Genomic DNA, 26,653 nt, shown 5'->3' with positions numbered 1-26,653 from the left:
ATTTACATATGTTTGAGATTTTTAAAGTAATTTCACTGTTACTTGTTGGCTGATTTATCAAAAGTCGATAGTACTTTTTTTCATTTTGCCCAATGCAAACTGCTATCATCAGGAATAACCCCCACTGGTGGTAATTTACATAGGGAAGCTTTATATATTTGTACCGTCGCCATACCTGTTATGTTATCGCCATCTTAGAATGTAACATAAGGCCCAAATCACAGTAAGTAGCAATGAAAATTCCTTCTTATTGACAAAATTGGGGACATGTTGATAAATAGGCCATTTAATATCATGCAACAATTGAGGACTAGCAACAATTTTTATGGGGGCAATCCCAAGTAAAAGACCCAACGAGTAGTGTCCTTGCCCAATCAAAATCTCCATAGATAAATATGTATATCTACTTTATACACTATAGCTTTAAAGGCTCCCATATTTACAGGATATAGTATGGCTCCAAAGCCAGCAGCATATATAGAGCTTTCTTGCCCTCAGTATTTAGTACAGGTTCCATATCCTCACAGTATGTACTACAGGTCCCACAGCACCATTCTACAGCACAACTACCGTAACCTCAGTATACAGTGCAACTTCATCACAAGCCACTGTGTAGAATACAGCTTGCTTGCCTGCAGAATACAGCTCTCATGTCTCAGTAGACAGTGCAGCTCTCATGTCTCAGCAAACAGTGCAGCTTCATCAGTGTGGTAAAGGGGGCCAGAAGAAGGGGGGGCAAAAGCAGCATGGAGGGTGCAGTGTGATCATAAGGAGGCACAGCATGGTGATGAAGGGGCACAGTAATGTGTGTGTGATGGCAGAGCGGGCTTGTGGAAATGTAATGTGTGTGGTAGGTGGTGGCTAACTAATGAGTGCTATTTTGTTTCGGGGTGATGGTGGGGCAATTTAATTTTATATTGGGGACTATTAATTTGGGGTGGTTTAAGGGCTGTTAATTGAATGTGGGGCTGAGTTTGAGGAGCATGAAGTCTATTTATTAAATGTGAATATGAATTATTTAACAGCAGTGATGGTTGCAGGAAATAGGTATATTTATTATATGTAAATGCTATTAATCTATTGCTGGGGCTGTTTTGAGGGAGGGAATACTATTACTTTAATGTTGGGGCTGGATGAAGGCCTAAGTATTAATCCCTGGGTCCTATTGATTTAATGCTGGGGCTGGTTGGAATTTTCTAAATATACCCATTTTTTTCACCAAATAGGGCCCCAAACATTCCAGGATCCAGACAAGCCACAACTAAAGAAACCAGCAGCCAAAGGTGGTGAAAATGACAAGAACAGGTAGGACAGTCTGTCAAATGTTCTGATATTAGTAGGACAATTCCGATTTTTGGTGACTGTTCTGCCCAATCTAAGGGGCAGGTCAAGACTATACTATGGTGCTAGCTGTCCTTCATGGGCTGACCACTCCCTCTGTATTGTCTGGTCTCGTCTCTATGATGGCTGGCCACACCCCCTTTGGTGGGCCCCTAGCGTTTCAGTCCCCCGGTGGGCCCTTCATGCCCCAGACCGACACTGGCTCTAATGTCTCAGTAGACAGTGCAGTTCCCTTGCACAAAATATACAGTGCACTTAGATGCCCAGGTCACATATCCCAGTGTATAGTACAGTGTTACATGCCCTTTCTAAACAGTAAAGTTCTATCACATGTGACCAGTTTACAGTACTGCTGCCATGCAACTAGTTTTAAGCTCAGTCTCCTGGAGATATCCCTGAAAGGATCATATTCAGCATTAAGCTACTATTAACCTATGCTCTCATACTTACCTTGTGCTCTGGATGCTTTTTACTGGCCCCTTGCTTTGACTCCCCCAAAAAAAGTTGAAGAGAAAAAAGGAAAAATGCTCCGCTGCTCCGTTTCTGTTGTCTGTCCCCCTATATTTCCCCCACCTTATCCGTCTCCCTCCATCTGTTATCCCTTATCTCTAGTTTGACTCTATTCCTGTCTATTCCCATGTCTCATTGGCCTGCTTATTTCATTGTCTATGCCATTCTATGTCCTTCTTTTATGCCCTCCCTCGTTCTCTTGCTTGTCTGGTCCATGTTGCCCTTGCCTAACTTTTTCCTCTGTCTCTTCTTGATTCACCTCATGCTTTAAATATGTCCACTTTTATTTCATAATCTATGTCCTTGTCTGTTTTTATTTGCTGCCGATATAACTGTTATCATATCCCTGCCTAATTTCTTATCATTACTTGACTCATGACGGTTATAAGTTTATGTTTTTCTTTTTCTCTGTTCCTCCTCTATTTTCTCTTGTCTACATTTGCCCTTTCTATAGTCTCTACCCTACTTGTCCCTTTTTGTGACATGCAGAGGGAATGCTCCATACTTGTCCTTGAGGTACTTTTGACTGCATACCCACCAGGGAACATCAATGAATGCCCTTTATAAGTTAACTTTGCAATAGTATATAGTATTTTATTGCAGACGGTACAGGAGAGTCATTGAGCTGTCCAGAAGGATATGTAATCAAAAAATAATCAGGGGTTTTGACAGTTCCCCCTTCCCCTCCTTACTCTCCCGACACCCTGGACCATGGGCAATTCCTAGAAATGGGCATGGGTGAATTACATCTTATAAGGAGCTTCCACTCTCAACACTGCTCCTTGTAATTATGGCAGTGAGAGCTTGCAATACTGTGAATTTTCCGGTACTGTGAGGAGCAGGGCAGTAAATGGAGGCTATTTATTGGGTAAAAGTCATTCTTGTCTGCAAGCAGTGATGCCCATCTACTGAAAGGAGTGGCAGCCGAACAAAAATGAATCAACTGCATATAACTCTACTCTTTGTTTCTCTCAGCAGGTTGGCATTCTGGGATGGATCAGCACTGCAGTTACTTCTATGCACAGCCGACTGCAAGCACAAATATATCGCCAGCAGAGGTCAGCTCAGAAGCCTATTCAGTAATAGTGGGATCCATGCACTCCTTGCCAGCCTACCCTTGCACATAATCCACCTCATTTACTAAACAAGCAATGTGTGCGTATAAAAAATGCTTCACCCATGAATAACAAAGATGACCTCCTGAAATAATTCCTTGTATATGAATAAAAATGTTACTAGTAGCTATTTTATATTAACCAACTTGTATTTTCTGTTTAGAGGTCTAGAAAATCGACAGATATATTTAAATATAAAAGAACACAGAGAAACTCACGGGACTGGAGATCATGTATTGAGTAGAATTCTCCTGAAGCACAATCTGGTTGTTCAAGCTAGAAATAAAAACAGGTGCTGGTATTACACAACCTTTCTAATATTGTCTACAGTGTTCTTAATTTAAAATACCACTTTCATAACTCAAACCTAGTAGAACATGCAGTACGATCTGTTAATAAAGAGGATTTACAAAACCATTAATTACCTTTCCATTTACTGCCTTAAATATACTGAAACATTTACAAATAGAGTGGCCCAAGAGCAACAGAACATTCTAGATTTGTGAGTCTGCTCAGTTGTCTGTTACCACCTTATGAATTATTTAGTCACACGAATTCAAGAGATGTTGTGAAGCACGATACATATTTCATTTTGAAAGACACAAAGTCTAATAAATTAATCACTGAGTATTAATGACAAAAACGGAAACATGCCTAAACTAGTATCATGAAATATAAGTTCACTGAGTAATTGGCATCCCAACAAACAAGGACACTTATAACAATATTAAAGTTCTACTGTTAGCTTATAATTATGGACAGAAAAACTAAAAACATGAGATCCAGGGACAGTGATAAATTGCTTTTGTGTTTTCATCTCTATAACCAAAAAAGTCACCGTAACATACTCTAGCTGCACAGGGCTTCTCTTATGGTGTAAATATACCACAAATAGCTTGTACTGTGCAGGAGATGTTTTGCATTTTTGTAAAAGATCTTTAAATCTCAGAAGTTCATATTTTCATATTGTAGTCTGTACAAAAAAAAATCACAGCCAGCAAATCATTAAAAAAAGCTCACTTCAAAGTTCATGTTTTTATAACAAAGTTCAAAATGCGCCAACAAATGCACTTTCCAGAAAAAGTGCTACTGCAAAAGTGCAAAACGCAGCCTATTGAAAATATAGGGATGCGGCTTTGGTTCTGCCATCTCTGACCACCTGGAAATAGCAAACTATTTTGTGGGGGAAGAAAAAGTTGTGCACATAACTGTATAACAGGAAACACATCGCCAAGTTTACCTTCTCCACCGGCTAAAATAAATGATCCCTCTCGCAAAATTAAATCTAGCTTTAAACTCCCATGTAACTAGGTGCACTTGTGTGTTTAATCTATATATAGCAAAGAATGCCGTGAATCCTGCAACTCTTCCCATTGGACAACGCAAACTTTTACATGACTGCAGACCCCACCACCTTGGTCTGCAAATCCTACCGAAGAACAGGTGCATTTGTGCAAAAGTAAGCACGTGACATTACAACAGATCATTTATTTTAATGAAACCGCTCTTCAACTCACCATTTTAAAGATGATTCTGGCTACAAGCCTTACAGAGTCAGTAGGAACGTTGGGGAAGAGACTCTTCAAACACAAACATTCTCTTTTATGGTCTTTCCATGCATTTTTCTAAAGAGCAAAATACAAAACAAGTTAGTGTAGTTTTATCTGAAATGTCCTTTATAGCTACAAAAGTTCAGTCACTTCAAATTATAACGTACACTGTACAGCATTGCCAAATACACATTAGTATCTATAAAACTTGCTAAGACCATCATTTTCAGCACCAAGATATCGTAAGCCACAAAGTATCTCTGCTCATAGCGCTCTTCTCTGGCTGGACCAGTATCTGTTTATGTAACACAGACAGACAATTGGCAGATGGATTTCAAATAACACATTTTATTTTGGTAACAAAGATGACAAAGCTTGTAAAGGACTGCCAGTTTATATTCTGGACAGCAATAGCATTTGAAAAATGGTAAACAAACTCTGCATGTAACATTTTCTTCAGTGCAGCTAAATTGTGTTATTTGAACATTGCTAATTACATGTAAATATCCCACATTGTTTTATCCTTGGAGAATTACATTTAATCTGTTTATCATGTTGGTGCTGAAGTGGTTTAATGTGATGTGCCTTTCAACATTTGCAAGTAAAACTCTTCTCTTTATTTTGCCACACAAAGCAGCTCTTGCTACTTGGCTCAAGTGGGAGAATGACACTTTCCAAGTTTGCCACATACATCAGTGGCCAAATCAGACCTGATCTAGCCATTCCGCAGCCAGTTCACTTATGGAACACACTGGACCTAAGTCATTAAGGAGAGCAAGACATAAAAAAGGAGTAACTTTGCACCTTGGCAAACCATGTTGCATTGGAGGGGGTGGTAAATTTAAAATGTGGGGACAGATTTATAGTTGGGGTAGGACATGTTCTAGATCGGCTTTAAATTTCAGTGTAAAATTAAAGCTGTCAAGTATTTGTGTGCTACATGAAAAAACAGCCAATATTTAACGTATGTGCAAAACAATAAACTAACTTGCACCTCCTGTATTGTAACATGGTTTGTCCAGGATCCTTTTTTTCTGCCTCACTCTCCTTAATGACTCAGGCCCTCTGGGTCTTGTTAGTGAAGACAGATAATAATCGCAAAAACACAGGCTGAAAGCAGCCATCCTGATTGCATTTTCCAACATTTGTGGACCACCTGCCCTGCAATATCTGGCCAATAGGTGGATAATATCTATTGTATACCATAGATTATAGACTCATTTTGGACATATTAAATTTATGTTTCATGTCACTGTATCACATGAATGTACAGCACTGAGTAATATGTTGGTGCTTAAGGAATAATAAATAATAATAATGTAATTAATATAAGAGTGGTATCACATGACAGAGAGAGAGAGAGAGAATGTGTTGTTATATGATACTTAGGGAGAGGTGGGCAATGTATTACATGGGGGAACAGAGGAATATGTGTGGCTACAGGGGGAAGAGAGGAGAATTTGTTGCTATAGGGGGTAGTTACAACAGAGGTAATGGAAGTGTTCTACAGAGGTGATGGGGACTGTGTCACAAGGGATGACAAATGTGGTACTACAAGGGTGTGGGGGAAATGTGTTACTAAAGAGGTGAGAAGGAATATGTGCTACTACAGAAGTGACAGGGGGATTACTACAGAGGTGATGAGAGGCAAGGGTTTTCACTGGAGTGAGGGGAAAAATGTGTTATTACTGAGGTGAGGGGAGGGAAGATGTGTTATTACAGTGGTGATTGGGAAATGTATTATTACAGAGTCATGTCTTACTACAGAGGTGGGAGGAATGTTTTTTTACTGAGATGAGGAAAGCCAAATGTGTTACAGGAGAAGGGGGGCATGGTTTGCTCACTAAGTGACGTAGCCACTCCCCATCTGTGATGCACAGGAGTGGGCTTTTTTACAAATGAGAGATGTAATATAGCTGCAAAGAGGTTCTGCTTTCTCTGTAGTACATTCTACATATTTTAAATGTTTAAGCAATTTCAGTTTTATTGCAATCAATTCAAAACATTACCATCTTCCAGTCCACCCCTTGCAGGGCCACCTTAACAACATTATGGGCCCCCGGGCAAAGCAGTGCAGCGGGGCTCCTACCTCTATATATGTGTATCATTGTATCATATATATATATATATATATATATATATATATATATATATATATATATATATATATATATAGATGTATATATATATATATATATATATATAGATGTATGGATAGATAGATATAGATAGATATAGATATTTTTGCAGGATTATTTATTTTACTTAAGAGCCCTGTCAATGGGGCCCCCTTGCCTGTGGGGCCCCCGGGCACCTGCCCATCGTGCCCAATGGAAAAGATGGCCCTGACCCCTTGGACTAAAAAAGTTTGTGCAACCGGGCACTAGAAGTATAACATTCAAGAGCAGGGTTACCTATTTTTCAGAGAGCTGCAACACTGTTGTAACAATTGGAAACAGTATTTTTGGCTGACTGCAAAGTTCTATTGTTTCAAATAGAGAGGATGTTAGAATCCTGAATTTTCTGTGGTCAGTTGAAATATCCAGTTCAAAAGGTGGTTTAGAAATCATTTGCAAATCATCTTACCAATTTCCAATCTAAACTTCCACTTGTATAAAGGATGCTGGTTTGGTGGATTCCAATAGCAGGAAGAATCTTTTGTTAAAAAAGTGTACTCTACCTTTAAATAGAGAGGTTGAGCCTGGGGCAGACCTGAATTAAGGAATATGCCCCGGGCAACTTTGGCCCTGGGGGCTCCCCAACCAGGTATTCCTGGTAAAGAGCAAAGTATGTGCGGAACAAACATACCGGGCACCAGTGGCTCAGGGGGCATGGATGCCATTTTCCGCCACAGGGATATGTGCACTGGAGGAGGGATCCCCTGGGCCCAGGACTTCTGCAATGTCGGAGACCCCACTATGGAACACACACCGCCAATACTAGAGGACCGAATGGGACATTGTATACATATTCAGTGTGCACAGTATCACTACAAGACTTTAATAAATGCCCAATAATAGAGGATCTACCATTTATACATTTAATTACTTTGATTACAGGGTGGATGTCAGATGGCATGAAAAACTCTGCAGCAGCGCAATGTAAGAGAAGAGGTGTGATTTTAAACAGTGACCACTGTGTGCTATTATTTTCTCTTTTGGGTTTTTATTTTGTACTTTGTTTTCAGAAAATGAAATAATACAACAACGTAAGACAGTCGTCAAAATTATAACAACTGTACAAGTAGGTAAGCAGCAACTAAAAACTTGATAGTAGGCTTAGTCATTTAGAATGGAGCAGATAGTGTTGTCACAAGGGTCCTTGTATGTGATAAGACAAGTAAAAGGAAGTTGAGAGGGTATAGGGTTAGGGGGGAGGGGGGGCAAAGGCCTGGACTCCTGGGGAACACAATTCCAAAATACTTGCTAAGGCTAATGATTGGCTATATAATTTAAGGTGTAGCTTTGGATACAAAGGTAGATCTGAAAAGACACAATCTCTTTTTTGCTAATTAATGTTATACTATTTTATTGATCAAAGGAATCTCAAACTGTTCCAAAACACAAATGCTGACATGTGCCGTACTTCACCTAAAATTGCACTACACATGCTCAGAACCGGACCATATGCCATTGAACGCAGCAACATTCAATTCATCTTTGAGCACAAAGGACCCTTACTATAGTTCATGATTTCATGGGCGGAACAGGGAGGGGACTGGGCATATGCGATATACAGTAAAGGTGTTCCCCGGCAGATAGGTACGATTCAAGCTCCGGCACACGCAGAAGTATGCTGTTTTTCAGACATAAGGTTTGAACCTGCTCAAGGTCAAGTCTCACAGATGATAGTGATAACCAAACAAAGCATTCAAATCCTTCTCATGTAATGGGAGAATTGACAATTATTTTCATTTCATACAGATTTAAAAACTTGTGCAAGTTCTTGAAATAGTTTCAATCTAAAATAATTTGTATACATTTGCAATGTTGAATTTCACACATTACCAATGTAAAATGTTATAAGCCTGTTGTCTAGTTCATATACATATATTTGCTGTGCTGATGTGTGTATTAAAAGCTTGTGAACATCTTGTCTAAGACTATTCAAGGTATAAAGAATATGTGATTTCAACATACGCAGTACCTTTTGTGCTCTGCTTCAAATGTAATGCTTAAAGTATATGGACAAGAAACGAAGTAAACAGTGGGCAGTGGTGCATGAGAGGGCGGTGAGGCAGCAGGGTAAATATGGAGCTCAAAATGTTGATAAACTTGGGATGGATAATTATGGAATCCTGGGAGGGGGGGAGGATAATTAGGAAAAACCTTAATAGTGGCATAGGGGCAGGAGGGATGAAATGTGTCTTAGGGAATGAGTGGTATTATGCGGCATAAGGGTTTGGGGGGGGCGGTCAAAGGTAGTGTGTATGTTTTGGAAAGTATAAGGGTGAGGGTTGTGGTAAGTTGCCCTGTGTTGGATTAGAATTTTTGATTGTTGGCATACATGTCTGAATAAAATTGTTTGAGTATTGAAGGCTACCCACTGCTCCCTGCTACCTCATCCTGAAGTTGCACAGCAGTATGCTCATGGGTATCGTCCACGGTGGCATCATCTTCATCCTCTGTATCTGCATCTTCAGCTACCACAGTGGATGAAAAAAAAATAACCACTGCATACCAGAACACCTCATAAGACCTGTTCCTCTGACCCAGTCGTCTAACCATCGTCACTTTGACACATTTTTTCCTGCTTACAACACATCAACTTCTGACTGTCCACTTGCTGCCTAATATATTTCACCCTTTGACTGGTGCCATTGTAACGAGTTAATCAATGTTATTCACTTGTCAGTGGTTTTAATATTATGGCTGATTGGTATATGTCCAACATATGTCCTTGTACGAACTACCTGAAGCAAATCCAAAAATGGGACACACTACTTAAGAAAGTCAGAAATGCTACAGAATCAGGAGCTACAGTTTCCTATACAGGGATAACACGCAGTTATTAGTAAACGGCCTATCATTGGATATTCACTGTACTATATTCCAATATATGTCCTTGAATTCACCAGTTGAAGCAAATTCAAAACTAGTACACACTGCTTATGAAAGTCAGGAATGTTACAGAATCAGAAGTTGTAGTATTCAGGATACTAACAGTTGACAGGGCTTAAGGATTGCCTCTCCAGCTGTTATATAGCATATGCAGCGACGTTCTCTCCTGCGATTGGTTTTGTGTGAATGGCTAGACACTGTAACCCCCCCTAATTGCTTTTTTGTGGCTCACTATTGTGATATACAAATGTTTTATTAAGCATAGGAGGATGAAATCAGCCATTTTAGATATGGTATAGAAGGGATCCGCAATTGACGTGTCTACTCCCAAACATGGTCCGAGAGCCAATCAGTGAGAATTTTGAAAAGTCTCATTAACTTGCAAACATTAGAGGAAGCAGCTTCACGAGGGTTGAGCTCTGTACCCTAAAATCCACTATGTACAGAATACTGAGTCATATCCTCGTTAAATCATTATTGAGGAAAAAGCAGACTACAGGTATTGCAGCAGTCGCTCCATCAACCAACTACAGTGACAGTGGAGTGACTTATGCGGGCAGCAACTGCAGCTCCTTGAGGAAATGAGGAGGGAGATTACAAGGCATAAGTTCATAATTATTAATAATATATATGATTACAGTTACATCTGGCCCATTTAATTATATACAAAGCTATATGACTTGTAATAACCTTCACTGGACAAAGTACAAGGCCTGCTAGTTAACAGTGTTGTTTCAGAATCCATATGTGATTAATATAAACATCCAAGTCAAGTCCATATGAAAGTGGTGTAGAGGTGTGTTTATGTGGCCAGTGATGGAGTAATGGTCCACGGGTGGTACTGGATATTTCACGTTGAAACCTAACATTATACATATGTATATGTGAGAAAGATATAACATTTATTAAAAAACTAATGTGTCATATTTATTCCAACAGAACACCTCCACCACAGCTGCATATACCACCAGAATCAGGAGGTTAGGGAGGAACCATGAGGTGGCCCAGCAAAAATGCCTTTCCGCGTGAACCCTTCTGTGTATTTCCAAAACCCAACACCAACAATCCCATTCCCAGACTCTGGAGAAGTCCCAAATGGAGGAAGCCAAGGAGGTTCAAGAGGAGAAGGAAGGGAGCCAATACCAGGCCAATGCAGAAGAATGTAAGTATCTTGACTGAATAATCTAGACTAGACTAGCCTGGCACCCTAGTGGTGCCAGTCTAGTTTAAATACAGGTTGCTGAGGATTCATTGGTGGACATAGGGTCGGTAGTCAGCTGATCTGACCGCCGAAAGGAGGCGCTAATCAGTGTCTCCGTTACCTAGCAACGGGATGGCCAGGGAGAACAGAAGGCGGCCGTCACCGGCCCATAGCATGAGTGCGGTGACAGCGCCTGACAGTAGGCCTCGGAAAGCCGTTCTTTACTAAATGTGTCCTTGCCTACGCTTAGCCAAAGTTCTCCATTGGACAGGTGTCTGACATCATGGGCCTAATAAGTGTTTGCTGCCAAACAATCCCCCCAATATATCTGCATGTGTTTCCAAAATGCAGTCCTCTAGCTACTACTATGTTTAGAATAAGATGAACCTTTGATGAGAATTTCTGCTAATGTACCACCTCTAAACTTTGCTGAGCTAGAAAAATGTGTAAACAAACTACACGCATACAGCTAAGGTATGTTTACAAAATGTAATAAGAGTGCAATGGTAAAATGATTTTATGGCGAAATACCACCTGTCCATATTTTGATTTGGAAAATAGTACAAAAAAATTGTTAAATTGTTATAAGTTTTAAATCTGCTTTTCTGTTCTAAGGGGGAATTCAATTTGACTGCGCTGTTCGTGAGAATAACACAGCCACACCGCACACTATTACCGTTAGTTTAACACAGATTTTTGTGCAATAAAAAAATCAGCTTTGAAACTACGGTACTAAATGGTAATAATGTGCACTATTACTGTAGTAATGGTTATTCTAACAATCTAGAATGGATTGATGGTAGATCCTATAGACATAAGGACAATTTAACCAGAGGAGAGAGGAAAGCATTATGTAGTCTACAGAAAAATGAGGAGATTATTGTCAAACCGGCTGATAAGGGCAGGGGTTTGGAAATTTTAGATTTACTAGATTATCGTACTGAAATGTCCAAGATTCTTAGTGACACTATCACTTATTGTCAACTGTCACAAGATCCAACACATGAATATCATAAGCTTTTAATTGAACATCTTAAATCTGGTCTAGAGAGTGGGATCCTTACACAGAGAAAATATAATTACCTTGAGACATCATACCCCAGAACATCAGTTCTATATTATCTACCGAAGATCCATAAGAATGTCATCAGGCCACCAGGAAGACCATTTGTGTCTGGGATTGTATCTCTGACATCCAATCACATTATGTCAATTATTTTATTAAAGATCATGTTAAGGAGAAGAAATCATACATTCAGGACACCACCCAAGTGACTAATACATTGGGTAGTTTGAAGTGGCGGGATGACTACTGGTGGGTCACTTGTGATGTTGCCTCTTTATACACTGTGATTGACCACCAGCAGGGTCTAGCCAGTTCCAGACACTTTTTAGAATCAGCAAGTGTATTATCACAGATTCAGGTGGATTTTATATTGGACAATATAGAATTTATACTTCGACACAATTATTTATAGTATGATGGTATGTACTATCTGCAAACTCAATGCACAGCAATGGGCACTAGATTTGCCCCAAGCTATGCAAATTTGTTTATGAGCAAGTGGGAGGAAAACTACATCTGGTCCTCCCACAAGTTTGGGGCAAACCTAGTGCTCTGGAGGCATTACACTGATGACGTCCTTATTGTTTTGAGGGGTACTCGCCAATTGTTGGATGATTTTCTACACTACATTAACCATAACCAGAATAATTTGATAATCATCTGTGCTTGCAGTCAAGAGAAAGTCAAATATTTGGACTTGTAGATCCATATAGAGGATAATACCATTAAAACCAAGACATTTATTAAACCCGTAGATGTCAATGGATATATCCTGGCCACGAGTCATCATCATTACAACTGGTTGACCAATATTCCGCAAGGCCGATTCCATAGAATTCGTAGGAATTGGTCCGATCTCAATGTATATGACACACAGGGTGAACAACTGAGGGAGAATTTCTTGGAAAAACAGTATAATCCTGGTCTGGTGGCTAAAGCATTTAAAACAAATAGGGATGTAGACAGGCGACTTTACTCCAATATAACCATAAGGCCAATAAGGAACAGGATGTTAAGTGGGTTCAAAAGCCCTTATTTATTACGCAGTATTCCCAATCAGCCTCTCAGTTGAATAAAATTCTTAATCGACATTGGCATATACTTCTGAAGGATGATATACTGCAAAGTATTCTACCCCCTAGGCCTAAACGAGTTTATAGAAAAGTGCCAAATTTGTTCTCCAAGATCACTCAGTAATATACCAGTGAAGGCGGCCCCCCATAATTGGTTATCAAAGGTATCTTTCAAAGGGGGGTTTTATTATTGTGGTATATGTGTCAATTGTAGAACCTTGAGTTATCGTTCCAACAAACCTATTTGTTCCTTTCAGTCCAATCAGACATTGGTACAGTTCACAGTAAAAGAACACCTCGCTTGTAACAGTCAAAATGGGGTGTATTTGTCCGTGTCACACTCAATATGAGGGACGCACCACTAGGAAACTACAAGTGCGCATTAGTGAACATATTAGGAACATCAAAAAAGGGAAAACTTTACATAGTATATCGCAACATTTTGGAGGTGACCCTAAAGGTCTCAAATTTATGGCTTTGACTCAGATAAAGCAAGACTGGAGGGGAGGTGATTTTAAATGGAAAATCAAGGAACAAATTAAATGGATTTTCCAACTGAAGACTCTGGCTCCTAAAGTATCTTTAGAACAACATAAGATATATTAGGGTGTTCTTATTGCTTCAATGGGTATAATATATTAACCCAATACAATAGTATATGGGGTTTTATGAAATGATACTTTATAATCATCTGTTATAATATAATATGGGGTCATTTATTATAATATTCTATACCCATTTGTTATAAAATGTGTGTAATATGTAGTTAGGTTCTATATTCCTCCAGTTAATTAGGGCATAGATGGTTACACTTCAGGACACTTTGTTTTTATCAGATATTTATGTGTATATTTTTATGAGTATTTTTATATTTATTTCATTTAGTTTATTTTTTATTTATACGTTTGTATTTTGTATTTTATTTTTTTTTAATCTTAAGAGCATATTTTTTAGTAGTAGCCATGAGTTTTTGTTATATGGAGTGATTACTTGTGGCGATTATTATATAGATGGTGGTTTCCCGGCCATCCGACTTGATATCTCCTCCTCCACTCTCTCATCCACCCCCCCTCTTTTCCGCACTTCCCCCCCTAGCCACCTTCCCTTCCGCCCCACCACCGGCAAAGAAGGCCACTCTCTCATTTCATCCTCCCCCCATCTACCTGTCCCCTGGATCCCATCCACTCCCACCTTCTTCGCTCCCTTTCCTCCACCATCTGCTCCCACCTCGCTCACCTCTTTAATCTATTCCTCTCCACCGGCATCTTCCCCTCCTCCTTCAAACATGCTCTCATATCCCCCATCCTTAAGAAACCTAATCTTGACCCTACTTCTCCCTCTAACTATCGCCCCATATCACTTCTCCCCTTTGCCTCCAAAATCCTCGAGAGGCTCGTCTGCAGCCGTCTCTCCTCCTACCTTTCCGAACACTCCCTCCTTGATCCCCTCCAGTCTGGTTTCCGCCCCCTTCACTTTACTGAAACGGCCCTAGCTAAAGTCACCAACGATCTCCTCTCTGCTAAAGCCAGGGGCCACTTCTCCCTTCTCATCCTCCTTGATCTGTCTGCAGCCTTCGACACCGTCGACCACCCCCTCCTCCTCCACACCCTCCAGTCCTTTGGCCTCTCCGGCCCTGTCTTGTCCTGTCCTGGTTCACCTCGTACCTTGCTGACCGATCCTTCTCCGTCACCACATCTGGTTCTCTCTCCCCCCCGTCCTCCCTTCCAGTCGGGGTCCCTCAGGGCTCCGTCCTGGGACCCTTACTCTTCTCTCTATACACCTCTTCCCTGGGTGAACTCATCAGCTCCTATGGCCTCAACTACCACCTCTACGCTGACGACACTCAACTTTACCTCTCCTCTCCTGATCTCTCTCCCTCCCTCCTCTCTAGGGTGTCCGTCTGCCTCTCTGCCATCTCCTCCTGGATGTCCTCTCGATTCCTCAAACTCAACCTCGCCAAAACAGAACTCATAGTCTTTCCTCCCTCTCATACCTCGCCCCCTGCTGACCTCGCCATCACTGTCGACAACACCTCTATCTCCCCTGTCCCCTAACTTCGCTGCCTCGGTGTCATCCTCGACTCCTCTCTCTCCTTCGGCCCCCACATTCTCTCTCTTGCGAAATCCTGCCGCTTCCAGCTGCGTAACATCACTCGCATCCGGCCCTCCCTCTCCCAAGATGCCACCAAGTGTCTTATTCACTCTCTGATCATCTCCCGCTTGGACTACTGCAACCTCCTCCTTACTGGCCTACCCCAATCTCATCTCGCTCCCCTTCGATCTGTTCTTAACGCAGCCGCTAGGCTTATCTTCCTTTCTCGACGCTCCTCGTCTGTCTCCCCCCTCTACCTATCCCTTCACTGGCTCCCCTTCCCCTACAGAATCCTCTTCAAGCTTCTCACTCTTACATACAAGGCCCTCGCCAACTCCACTGCACCCTACATCTCCACCCTCCTCTCTATTCATGCTCCTTCCCACCCTCTCCGATCAGCCAATGACCGTCGCCTCTCTGCTCCCTCCCTCTATCAGAACCTGCCCTAATCTGTCCAGTTTCAAACGGGCTCTAAAAACCGACCTTTTTCTTAAAGCCTTCCAGTCTCCCACTTAACTCCCTACCAGATCTTCTGCCTCTTCCCCTTCACTCCCCTTCCCTTATCCTCCTTCTCTCCCTCCCTCGTGTCTCTCTGTCTGTTTACCCCACCCCTTAGATTTTACGCTCCTTTGAGCAGGGTCATCTCTCCTCCTGTCTTCACCAATTTTAACTCTGCTCTCCAGCTACCTTGCCCTCCTCCTCCCCATTCCCTCTTGCTCCCTCCTCTCCACTCTGGGGGTTTCCCTGCCTTCCGTGCCCTCTTGGGCTCCGCCGTATGTGGGACCTTCCCCTCTCCCCTCCCCTCTAGCTGTGCTTTGAGCTCACGGAGTTACTGTGCATTTTGTTTACTGTATCGTGCTGTCTCTATACACCTCTGTATAGTATTGTATTGTAACTTTGTTTGTCCCTGTACGGCGCTACGGACACCTAGTGGCGCCCTATAAATAAAAATTAATAACAAATTAATAATAGATGCATTTGTATTGATGAATCTCATGTCACTGTATCAACGAGGAATAACTAGAACCTGGCAGTTCAGCTGGGATTGGCGTGACTTCAGCTAGAGGTGCGAAGTCTAACAAATGGAAGGTCTTCACCAGGGATTCCCACAAGGGAATATGGACATCGCAGCTTCCACTTGCAGGTCGCAACCCCCTAGAGAATTTGTCAACGAAACACGAGAGAGTGAGCGAAGGATTTCACAGGTAGTAGCCCACGGGAAATGTAGAAGAGGTAGGCCAAGTGGAGATCTGTAGCCATTACCACTGACAAATGGAGTAGTGATGATCTGTGGAATTACCACTAGGGAGTGGATTGCATCGATGATCCGTAGAGTTACAACTAAGAAGAGGATGGTAGCGATGGTCAGCTGAGTTACCACTAGGGAGTGGTTTGTAGCGATGATCTGCAGCGTTGCCACTAAAAAGTGGTATGTAGCGATGATCTACAGCGTTGCCATTAAAAAGTGGTTTGTAGCGATGATCTGCAGACAATAATCCCAGGAAGCGCAGGATCACTTGGAAGCTGAATTATAGGAACCCACAGGAACACAGGAACAAAGAAGAGCAGGAATGCCGTAGATCAGGAGCTGCTTCCAGTATAGGAGGTTGAAGCTGACTGAAATAACCAGCCCAGAATCAAGAGTAGTGAGGCTAGATATAGGGCTGGTTTACTAGGGCAGCCAATAGTCAGGCAGATCAAAGGGAGAAAAGCTGGTGGTTCTGCACATGTGCAGAACCGCCGACAGCGGAAGAACCGGCTGGCAGAGTCAACGCTGGAGAGGGAGTCCGGACAGCCGCAGCAGATGACTAGATACGGCAGGCTGGCTGGGACGGAGCGCGAGAGCAACGGGTGAGTGCGCCGGCTCCCGGGCAGACGCCGCGGGAGACCGGCGCATGACATCTCAGATTACTATTACATGGGGTAACTTGGCATTGATTTTTAAGTAGGTTAATAAAATATCATGGGGTCTGTATGGGAGGAACAGAGAACTCCACCTACTGTTTTTTTACCTATCACAGCTTGTCGTGTTAAAGCAATGGGTACACTGCAGTCACATATAAAAGGATGAACATACCTGTATATGTTTACTCTTGATAAAGTTCCGCTTAGGAACGAAATGCGTTGAGTGACAACACTTTGACATTGTTTTTCCATTACATATGCAACCCTGCTATTCTCGCATTGGCACTACAATGCCCTGTTCTCACATGTGAGTACTACTTTGTTTGTTGCTCAATAAAATTGATTTTCACTGACCACTCCCCTTGACTTCTTTATTGGGGCATCACTTCCGGGCGGAGAGGAGTCATCTGTGGGAGAATACTCTTACTACATAGGTGCTTGCATCGAGTGGAGGAGGGTCGTGTCCCGTGTATGAAGTCCCTCATCCAGCATGTCATTGGGGAATATCGTAATTGAAGAGGGAATGGATTAGATTCTCTATGCGGACAACTGGAACATTATCCCAGTTACAATACCTGTAAGTGCTCCTTTCTGTGCAATTTGGTATTATCTGATACAGACCCTTATTTTACATAATTCCCTTAATGCTCATTCATTGACCAATATTGGTGGATCATCGATCAAGGTGGATCATTATTACAATTATATACAATTATGTATATGGAGATATTGCATATGCACATGGACTTTTTTGTTACTGTATGTTTTCTCTGTTGACTTGTTTTTGTTGTTAATTTGTTTCTAAATTTGTTCTAAAAAGTTATTTTATAAAAAAAGTGTGTGTTTTATTTTATTTTTTTTAAAAGCAAATGTGTACTAATCTAAATTTGTACATTTGAGTTATTCTTGATATGTTTTTTTCATATCATGCAATTACACCATGCAACAGTAGAGGTTGATGTGGTAATGTATTATACAAAGGGTTAATAAGCAGGGTTAATTCTGTAATAAATAATAAAATAATAAAACATGTGTAAGGACAGACTTGCATTGCCTGTGTGTTCCTCTGTCAATTGGCAATACAAATGTATGTTGTACAAAAAAGTATGTCTGCCAGTAAATTAGAAAGAAAAGCAAATGAAAACTTACTACTACCTGCATCGGTTTTTACGTCACGTGAGTTAGTACCATATTCATAAAGGAACGTATTGCCTATATACACTCAAATACACCTTGAATACAGTTGTGTCTATGCATGATGTACATGCGTTTTTTTAAAAAAATGCACAATGGGGCAAATTCCCCACGTTGCTCTTTAGAACAATGAGGCCCGTGCACTATTACTACGGTAATAGCTGCGCATTATTACTGGTTCTACGGTAATTTCTCAGCTGATTTTTCCTCGCAGCTGTGTGAGCCGCAATCAAAAATCCACGTAGAAATTACCGTAACAGTAATAATGCATGGGCTGAGTTGTTTTTAAGAACAATACGGGGAATTGAATCTGCCTCATTATGTTCATTGTGTGTTCCTTGATAAACCAGGCCTATAAATGTCAAAAAAGTATACCATAAGATCCTATTAAAAACTAAGAAATGTGTTGTGTGATTTTGTATAATGAAACACCTATTTTTCAATATTGATGGCACATTGTTGTATTTTTCTTAGAGTCTAATAGGATCTTGTGGCATACTTACTTTTTGGACATTCTGCTCATGGGCACTCCTCCTACATTTTTTCCATATTGAAAGTTAATTTCAGTAATTGTTTTTATATTACTAGTGCAAATCAGAACCTTCAAAATAATCACCATTTACTTCTGGGCTGAACAGTCAGTATCACAAATTATACATACAAACAGAACAAGATAGAATGTTAACTAAGAAGGTCCAGGCATGAGACTGAGCGTAGAGAGGGCACATATAAATACATTAAAAGCTAAACCTCACCAGTAAGTGTTCAACCTACTAAACTGAGTTTATGCCCAACTGTTTATTTTGCTTAGTAATTATGTTATTCTAATATATAATGGATAAATTGAAAGTCATCTTAGATTAAATAACTGGACTCTTTCATGCCTTGCATTATTATTCTGCATGCTAGTCATGTAAAATTACTTACATCCAATGCAGACTTTTCCCTAGGCAGCAGATCTGAAAGCTATTAAAGGAAGCTTTGAATTTTAAAACCAAAATGCTTTCTGATTCAAGAAGACAGTCTAATCTTAATTCAGAATGCCAATTAATAGCACAATAAATATGTTTGAACAGTTTAGGAATTACTACTATTTATGGATATATTACTTTTTTTTTTACAAGAAAACTATTAAAAAAATGTTTTAGAAACGACTGTATTTTATTAAACTAAAGAACATTTCTAAGAAAGATAGACACAGATAAATCAATTAAAATGTACCATACTTTTGAAATACATAACACAAAGCCTCGTAGAAAATGTGGATTCACACTAGGGAATATAGCTTTAGAAGTAATTTAGATAAAACCAACGAATGACATGAATCATAGGTCATCAGGGATTACAGTTTAACATATGTGGCAGGATATGTAAAGCAAAACAAAACAGCAGGATTACACAGAGGGATTACACCGTGCTGAATAGAATATTAGGTTAGGTATTCTCAAAATGCTAGGCATTACATTGCAGGTGTACTGTATTATAATATTAACCAATAAATACTGTTGCGCATGAGGACAAAATAGCCCATGTCCACATGCCAGTGACAATTAAAACATGGCAGTATTTTGGAAAACATACATTTCAGAAACATTTTTGATCCTCTCTTTCTTTCACATCCTGTAGAGCGGTTGAGTACAGGATCTAACTAGGATTTGAACCTAGGTCTTCCTACCTCTTAAGTGGTAACCTTACCAATTGGAATATACATGTGGATAGCAGCTTAAGATGGTTGAGCTTTAGATCGCTTTGTGTGATACAGTACATTTGTGAAGGCTGTGGGAAATTATATGGAGACGTCAAGAAGAACCATCACACCAAAAACAGATTTTTTTGGAGGATCTACTGAAAACCTTGTTTCAACTGCTGTATCCAATGAAATCAACACTGGGTCCTGTCATTCCTGTTGCAATCTATATACCTTCTTTGGGGAATGGGTCCTTTTTTTCCTGTTTGCACCATCTTCAGCAGCGAACATGACGTTAAAGAAAAACACCAGGCGCAAAACTACTACGAGCTGACAGATAATCACAAGAGTGCCTGAGCTGCGCAAATGAATTCTCCAGTACCACAAGAGGAAGGAGGTTCAGTTACGATAAAAGGATAGGCATGATTGCCAGCAACTGGCTTTTTTTTAGATTTAAGAAATGATTAGTTTGTGTTTCATGTCTCCACCATCCACTGTCCACTCATGTCAACCAAACCACACCACTAGTTTGCATGTTGCTATTTGCTTGATAATGTGGTGGTCTGATAACAATATTTGCTGGCTAACTGGGCTTCAAACTCCTTTTTAGCATAAAATGGTTTAAGACACTTTTGCTTGTTTGTTTTTTGTTATTTTATGCCCACATAATGCGAAAAAAGTGTTTTAAAAATTACCCTAAACATTCAAGCAAAGATAAGCTGACATACAAAGTGGTCACTGTCTCTGTGATAATGTAGGTATACATTAAATTCACAAAAAAAAAACATTATTTGTTTCAGAGCCATCATTTAAATTATTGTTGGACTATTATATTATACACTTTCTTTATCCATCTTTTTTGCATCATAATTACCCTTAATTATGCTAATACTAAGCATGGGTATAAAATTGAGAGGGATTTACAAAGTGACTAAGTGAGATAATTACATTTGTGTGAATGGTTGCTATCCAGCCATGATAATTAGTTTACCTTTAAGTCAATTAGTTCAAGGCAAGCATAATCGTGATAAACAAGGTTTTTGTTTTTCAAAGCTAAAGAACATCTCAGATAACTGACAAATTCATTCACACGGGATCTAAATAGAAGGATAAAATATGGATGAAAACTGAAGTAGATGGCTTTACAGGGGATTTTCTTGTCTTCTACTTCGACAGAATTATGGCTCCATTCTGCATGTGTTGCAACCTAAGCTGTGCAGTCTAAGCATGTAAAAAATTGTAATCCCTTCGGAGCCAAAGCTTTATGCAATGCGCTGCAGACTTCAGAAGTGCTAATGGCATTTAGAAAGAAACAAAAATCTTTTCAAGATCTGTTAAACTGCTAGTACCATAAGCAACATAAGCTTTTATATCAAAATAAATGCCACGATCAGTTTTATTTATTTATAGCCATTTATGAGAAGAAAAAAAAAGAAAGTTGCTTGACTTGATAAGGAATTTTATTAGTCATTGCTGTACTACCAGCCGAACCCCCCTGAAAACTGCACTTTATTAGTGGTGCAGAGTAGGAGGGAGGAGAAGAAGACAACTCTACTTCTTTGCCTTCACCGGTTTTTGGTATCAGAAAAGGAATTCACAAAACAAAAACTAAAAACATATTTACATCATCATAAAAAACACAAGTAGCTTAAAGGACATTGATCTTCAAAAAAAATAAATACAGTGTTATACATATACTTTATATCCACATAACAGATATTTTCCATCATCGACTGGCTCTAGAGGGTAAAAATGGGTTTATTACATGAAGCACACGGTTAGTGCACCTGTGTACATAAGTGTAAGCTTTAGTACTGGGTTAACGTTAAACCTTGGTTTTTAATTAGCTAGAAGAAGGCAAGACCAGAGGTCTATAAATATTAGAGATGGGCGGGTCCGGTTCTCCGAGAACCGAACCCACCCGAACTTTGGGTATCCGAGTACCGAGCTGAGCAGCTCTGTACTCTCCCGCCCGTTCCGAATCCAAATCGAGGCCGAACGTCATCGTGACGTCGTCGGATCTCGGGACTCGGTTCTCGCGATACTTCAACTTTATAAATACACGCCTCCACAGCAATCCATCGCCATTTGACAGAGGGAGAGAGCAGGGTGTAGTCATAGGCTGATTAAAACAGGGACAGAGAATACAATATTGTTCTTGCAATTGCTCTAACCAAAATCGCTAGTGCAGAGAGGAGGATAGAGGTTTATTATTTTTTCTTAATATTTGGCACTCCCCAGCGCTTTTGGGGTGTCCCCCATAATTGTGCATAAATATTTCTGGCTGTCAAAAGTCATATCTGTCAGCAGTATCTACCAAACAATTTTTAGCACTCCTCAGTGCTTTTGGGGTGTCCTCCCTAATTGTGCATTAATATTTCTGGCTGTCAAAAGTCATATCTGTCAGCAGTATCTACTAAATAATTTTTAGCACTCCTCAGTGCTTTTGGGGTGTCCTCCCTAATTGTGCATTAATATTTCTGGCTGTCAAAAGTCATATCTGTCAGCAGTATCTACTAAATAATTTTTAGCACTCCGCAGTGCTTTTGGGGTGTCCTCCCTAATTGTGCATTAATATTTCTGGCTGTCAAAAGTCATAACTGTCAGCAGTATCTACTAAATAATTTTTAGCACTCCTCAGTGCTTTTGGGGTGTCCTCCCTAATTGTGCATTAATATTTCTGGCTGTCAAAAGTCATATCTGTCAGCAGTATCTACCAACTAATTTTTAGCACTCCTCAGTGCTTTTGGGGTGTCCTCCCTAATTGTGCATTAATATTTCTGGCTGTCAAAAGTCATATCTGTCAGCAGTATCTACTAAATAATTTTTAGCACTCCTCAGTGCTTTTGGGGTGTCCTCCCCAATTGTGCATTAATATTTCTGGCTGTCAAAAGTCATATCTGTCAGCAGTATCTACTAAATAATTTTTAGCACTCCTCAGTGCTTTTGGGGTGTCCTCCCTAATTGTGCATTAATATTTCTGGCTGTCAAAAGCCATATCTGTCAGCAGTATCTACTAAATAATTTTTAGCACTCCTCAGTGCTTTTGGGGTGTCCTCCCTAATTGTGCATTAATATTTCTGGCTGTCAAAAGTCATATCTGTCATGCAAAGGATGGTGGAGGGCCTATCAGGGATTAAACTGTATTTTTCATAATTTTCACTAATAATGTTTGGGTGTAATATACACCCAAAGATGAGTGCTCAATTGCTAAGAGTCATTGATGGAGAGGAAGACAAGCAGGCTTGTCTGTAGAATTTGCAGGCAAATTGTGCTGCGTTATATAGGTAACACCCAAAGAGAAGAGCTCCATTGCTCCATTGCTAATTGTAATTGCTGAAATAGAAATAATAGGGCTGACAGTCTTGGTCTAAATCTGCAGTTACATTTTATTGTACCATAGCTCACTGCGAAACTGGAGAGGTGGCAGGGTTTAGTGATAATCTTCCTCCAACAATACTAATTCATCCCAATATCATAGAAGTCTGTATAGTATGATGTAATTGCTGATAATGGCCTTCCAAAGGGAATGACTAGTTGATTTTAGGGCAGAGCTGTCACGATTTTTGGGCAATTCTTTTACAGCACAGTAAATATCAAAATGTTGAGCGGACTCATCTGCATCACCACTGGGTGTCTTGGGAAAGCAATTTCTTTTACAACAAGCAGTTGCCAGAGAAACTGAAGGAGAAGACGTCCCAACAAGATGTTGATAAGTCTGGGATCCTTGCAAAGAAAATAAAGTATTTAATCTACAATTAAAATATAGTTAGCACATTTACTTTGTTTTACTGCACACTATAATTTTATGTAGCACCTTTTCAAAATCTATTATTAAGGCAATCACTTGACTCAAGCTAACCGTGTCTGCACTTTCTTCACAGGTAACTACTTCGCTGGACTAAAGTATATTCCCCTCAAATGCTAGTCTTCTTGCAGCTGCTGCATTCTCCTACATGCTGTTGCAGAAACCAGAAATTGACCCTAAATGTTTATGGACACAAACAGCATCTCCTGCATGTCATTTTTCAAAAGTTCTGTAACACCAAGTTGATAGTGTGTGCAAAACAGGAAATGTGATGGAATTCAACCCCGCTGTAATGCTGGGCCAATATTGGGGTCGTAATCAGAAATTACATATCCTCAGGAGACTCCAAGCAAGATTAGCCATCTTTCAATGACATCCCTTAGTTTTTGGAACAGTTTGTCAGCTGTATACCTCTTAGTGAAGCTGCTGATACACAGAGTAGCCTACTTCTCAAAAATGTGATGTACCTGGGTACATGCTGCTGCTGTCCATGCTGGGGAAGGCAAAAGACCAACCCAGTGGGCTTTCACAGTCATATAATCTTTTGTTTGCCCAGTTACGCTTGTACACATATCTGTGGTTAAGTGTACAGTGGGTAGAATACCATTTTGTCACCCAATAATGACATTTTTAGGAACTTTCCGGTACAGGAGAGAATAAGCTTTTCTAGTAAAATGGTATAGTGATGACATTTGCTAACAGGGACATAACACCTCAATTAAATGTCTTAAACCAACTGTATTAATAGTGGACATTGGACACAGATCTAACACTAGCATAGTACCCAGGGCGTCTGTGATCCGCTTTGCGACTGGGTGACAGGTTTCATTCTTGCTTCCTCTTGCAGAGGATTGTTTAACTGCCAATTGTTGGGGGGGGGGGGGGAAGATTGCAGGTGCTGGGATGTAGATGAGAGAAGGGAGGTAGATTATGCTGGAATGCTTGTTGTTAATTTTTTTTTAACCGAAGTTTCTGATTTTCCCAACAGTTTTCCAATAACTCGCTGAAAAATGACGAAACATGGATGAGGATCCCAGATGGTTAAGGTCCCTACCTCTACTGAGTGTGGCTTTCAAAATGCTACAAATGGATAGACAACTCTTGCCAGGATTCGTGTAAAAATAATTCCACACTTAAGAGGTGGATTTTTGGTCTTATGCCCAGGCATGACAATGGCCTTTTTGTTATCACTGGCAAGAACTGCAGCAATTTTTCTTTTCAAGTGTATGAAAATCCTATTGTGACATAGGAGGTGTTCAAAATTGAATAAAAAATGACTGGAAATTAGTGTTACTGAGGTTAATAATAATGTAGCTACAAAATAATACCTAAATTATGTTATTTTAGCACCAATAAATGTAATTTTTATAACAAATTGCAAAACAATAACCAAAACCAAAACCAAAACACGCAATGGCGGTTTTGCAAAACCAAAACCAAAACACGATGGTAATCCAGATCCAAAACCGAATCCAAAACCAAAACACGGGGGTCAGTGACCATCTCTAATAAATATATCCACTATTTTCTTAAATTTTGAAAACATGTGCACATTTACAGCTTAGTGTACAATAGAACATACAGCAAACTGAAAACAAAAAAACCTACTGGTATGACCATTCTACAAACAATGAGTTTTACAATGTCTACATTCAAAAGCTGAATTGACAATTTCCAGTAAAGCTTCTCCTATTTTATAATCCCTCATTTCATTTGATTTTGTTTCCTTGAGAAACTTCTATAATCAAGAAAACTACCCTAGGACACACAGGATGTAATTTACAACTTCTACTTGCTAAGGTGTCTGTGCCAAAAGCAGTGACCAGGCATGCAAATCTTGATGTGCGCTTGGTGGACCATCCAGGTGCACAGGTTTAAAACCAAGGTGTTTTGCTGTGCACATAAGGCGCACTTCGTAACAAGGGACAACTACCTATGGAGGTTTTAGTGCTTGTAAGCTAAAGATGAGTTAGTTACCTTATTTCACCTTCTGATCATCTTTGCAAATTTGCTTAAATCTTAAAAACAAAATTGGTATTCGTCCAAACCTCTCACTCACATGAGTTCAGTTAACATAATAGCCTATTAGGAATTCTAAAAATTTTCGAGCATGACAACACCTGATGTATGCTCCTCAGGGGCGGGCTGGGCAATTAAATTGTATTTAGGGCAGCCTCTTGGTCTAGTGGTAATACGGTGCAGACAGCCTGTGCGGTCCCTGCATGGGAATTCACATCATAAACCACTCAATGTGGCCGCATCATATATTCATAGAATATTGAACTACAGCTTGTAGTACAATATTCTGTGAATGAATGACAAAAGCCACAGTGAGTATTATTCAATGTGACACAGACCGCACAGGCTGTCTTCATCGCATCTCTTGTAAGGCAATAGTTAGATCCTGGTCAGAGTGTGAAATCACCAGGTCATGTGGCTGAAGCAGTGACATGGTACATAGTTCAGGAGCTGCTGAAAATCTTCATGCTCATGTGTAGCTGGAACTCAATGGTGGAGAAAAAGGTAAGAAGAAGGTAATGTGATGGGGAGGGGGAATGTGTGATTAAAGCTGGGGGCATGTATGATTAAAGCTGCTTGGTAGAATGGGGCATGTGTGATTAAAGCTGGGGGGGCTTGTGTCATTAAAGCTGGGGGCATGTGCGAGTCAAGCATGTGGGCAGAGAGGGGCATGTGTGAGTTAAGTATGTGGGCAGAGAGGGGCATGTGTGAGTTAAGTATGTGGGCAGAGAGGGGCATGTGTGAATAAAGCATGTGGGCAGAAAATGGTATGTGTGAGTAAAGCATGTGGGCAGAGACGTGCATGTGTGAGTAAAGCATGTGGGCAGAGAGGGGCATGTGTGAGTAAAGCATGTGGGCAGAAAGGGGCATGTGAACCGAGAGGGGCAAGTGTGAATAAAGCATGTGGGCAGAGTGGGGCATGTGTAAGCCAAGCATGTGGGCAGAGGAGGGCATGTGTGAGTCAAGCTGCTTAGCAGAGGAGGCATGTGTGTGAAGCATGTGGACAGAGGGGCATGTGAGAGTCAAGCTGCTG

At 40.4% G+C, this 26,653-nt stretch overlaps 1 protein-coding gene across 2 annotated transcripts in view; it reads right to left on the bottom strand.

Moving 5' to 3' along the window:
* Positions 1-26,653, bottom strand: part of SMYD3 (SET and MYND domain containing 3) — a 636,859-nt gene that overhangs the window by 487,744 nt on the left and 122,462 nt on the right. For both annotated transcript variants that reach the window (XM_075203549.1, XM_075203551.1), the window contains exons 3-4: positions 4,484-4,591; positions 3,185-3,242 (exon numbers count right to left, since the gene is read on the bottom strand). In XM_075203549.1, coding sequence (XP_075059650.1) covers positions 3,185-3,242; positions 4,484-4,591 — 166 coding nt within the window. The remainder of the gene's footprint in view (positions 1-3,184; positions 3,243-4,483; positions 4,592-26,653) is intronic.

This window comes from Mixophyes fleayi, chromosome 3 (assembly GCF_038048845.1).
Source record: "Mixophyes fleayi isolate aMixFle1 chromosome 3, aMixFle1.hap1, whole genome shotgun sequence".
Taxonomy (NCBI): domain Eukaryota; kingdom Metazoa; phylum Chordata; class Amphibia; order Anura; family Limnodynastidae; genus Mixophyes; species Mixophyes fleayi.
The sequence above is the reverse complement of the archived record's forward strand: the minus strand, read 5'-3'. Positions and strand labels throughout refer to the sequence as shown.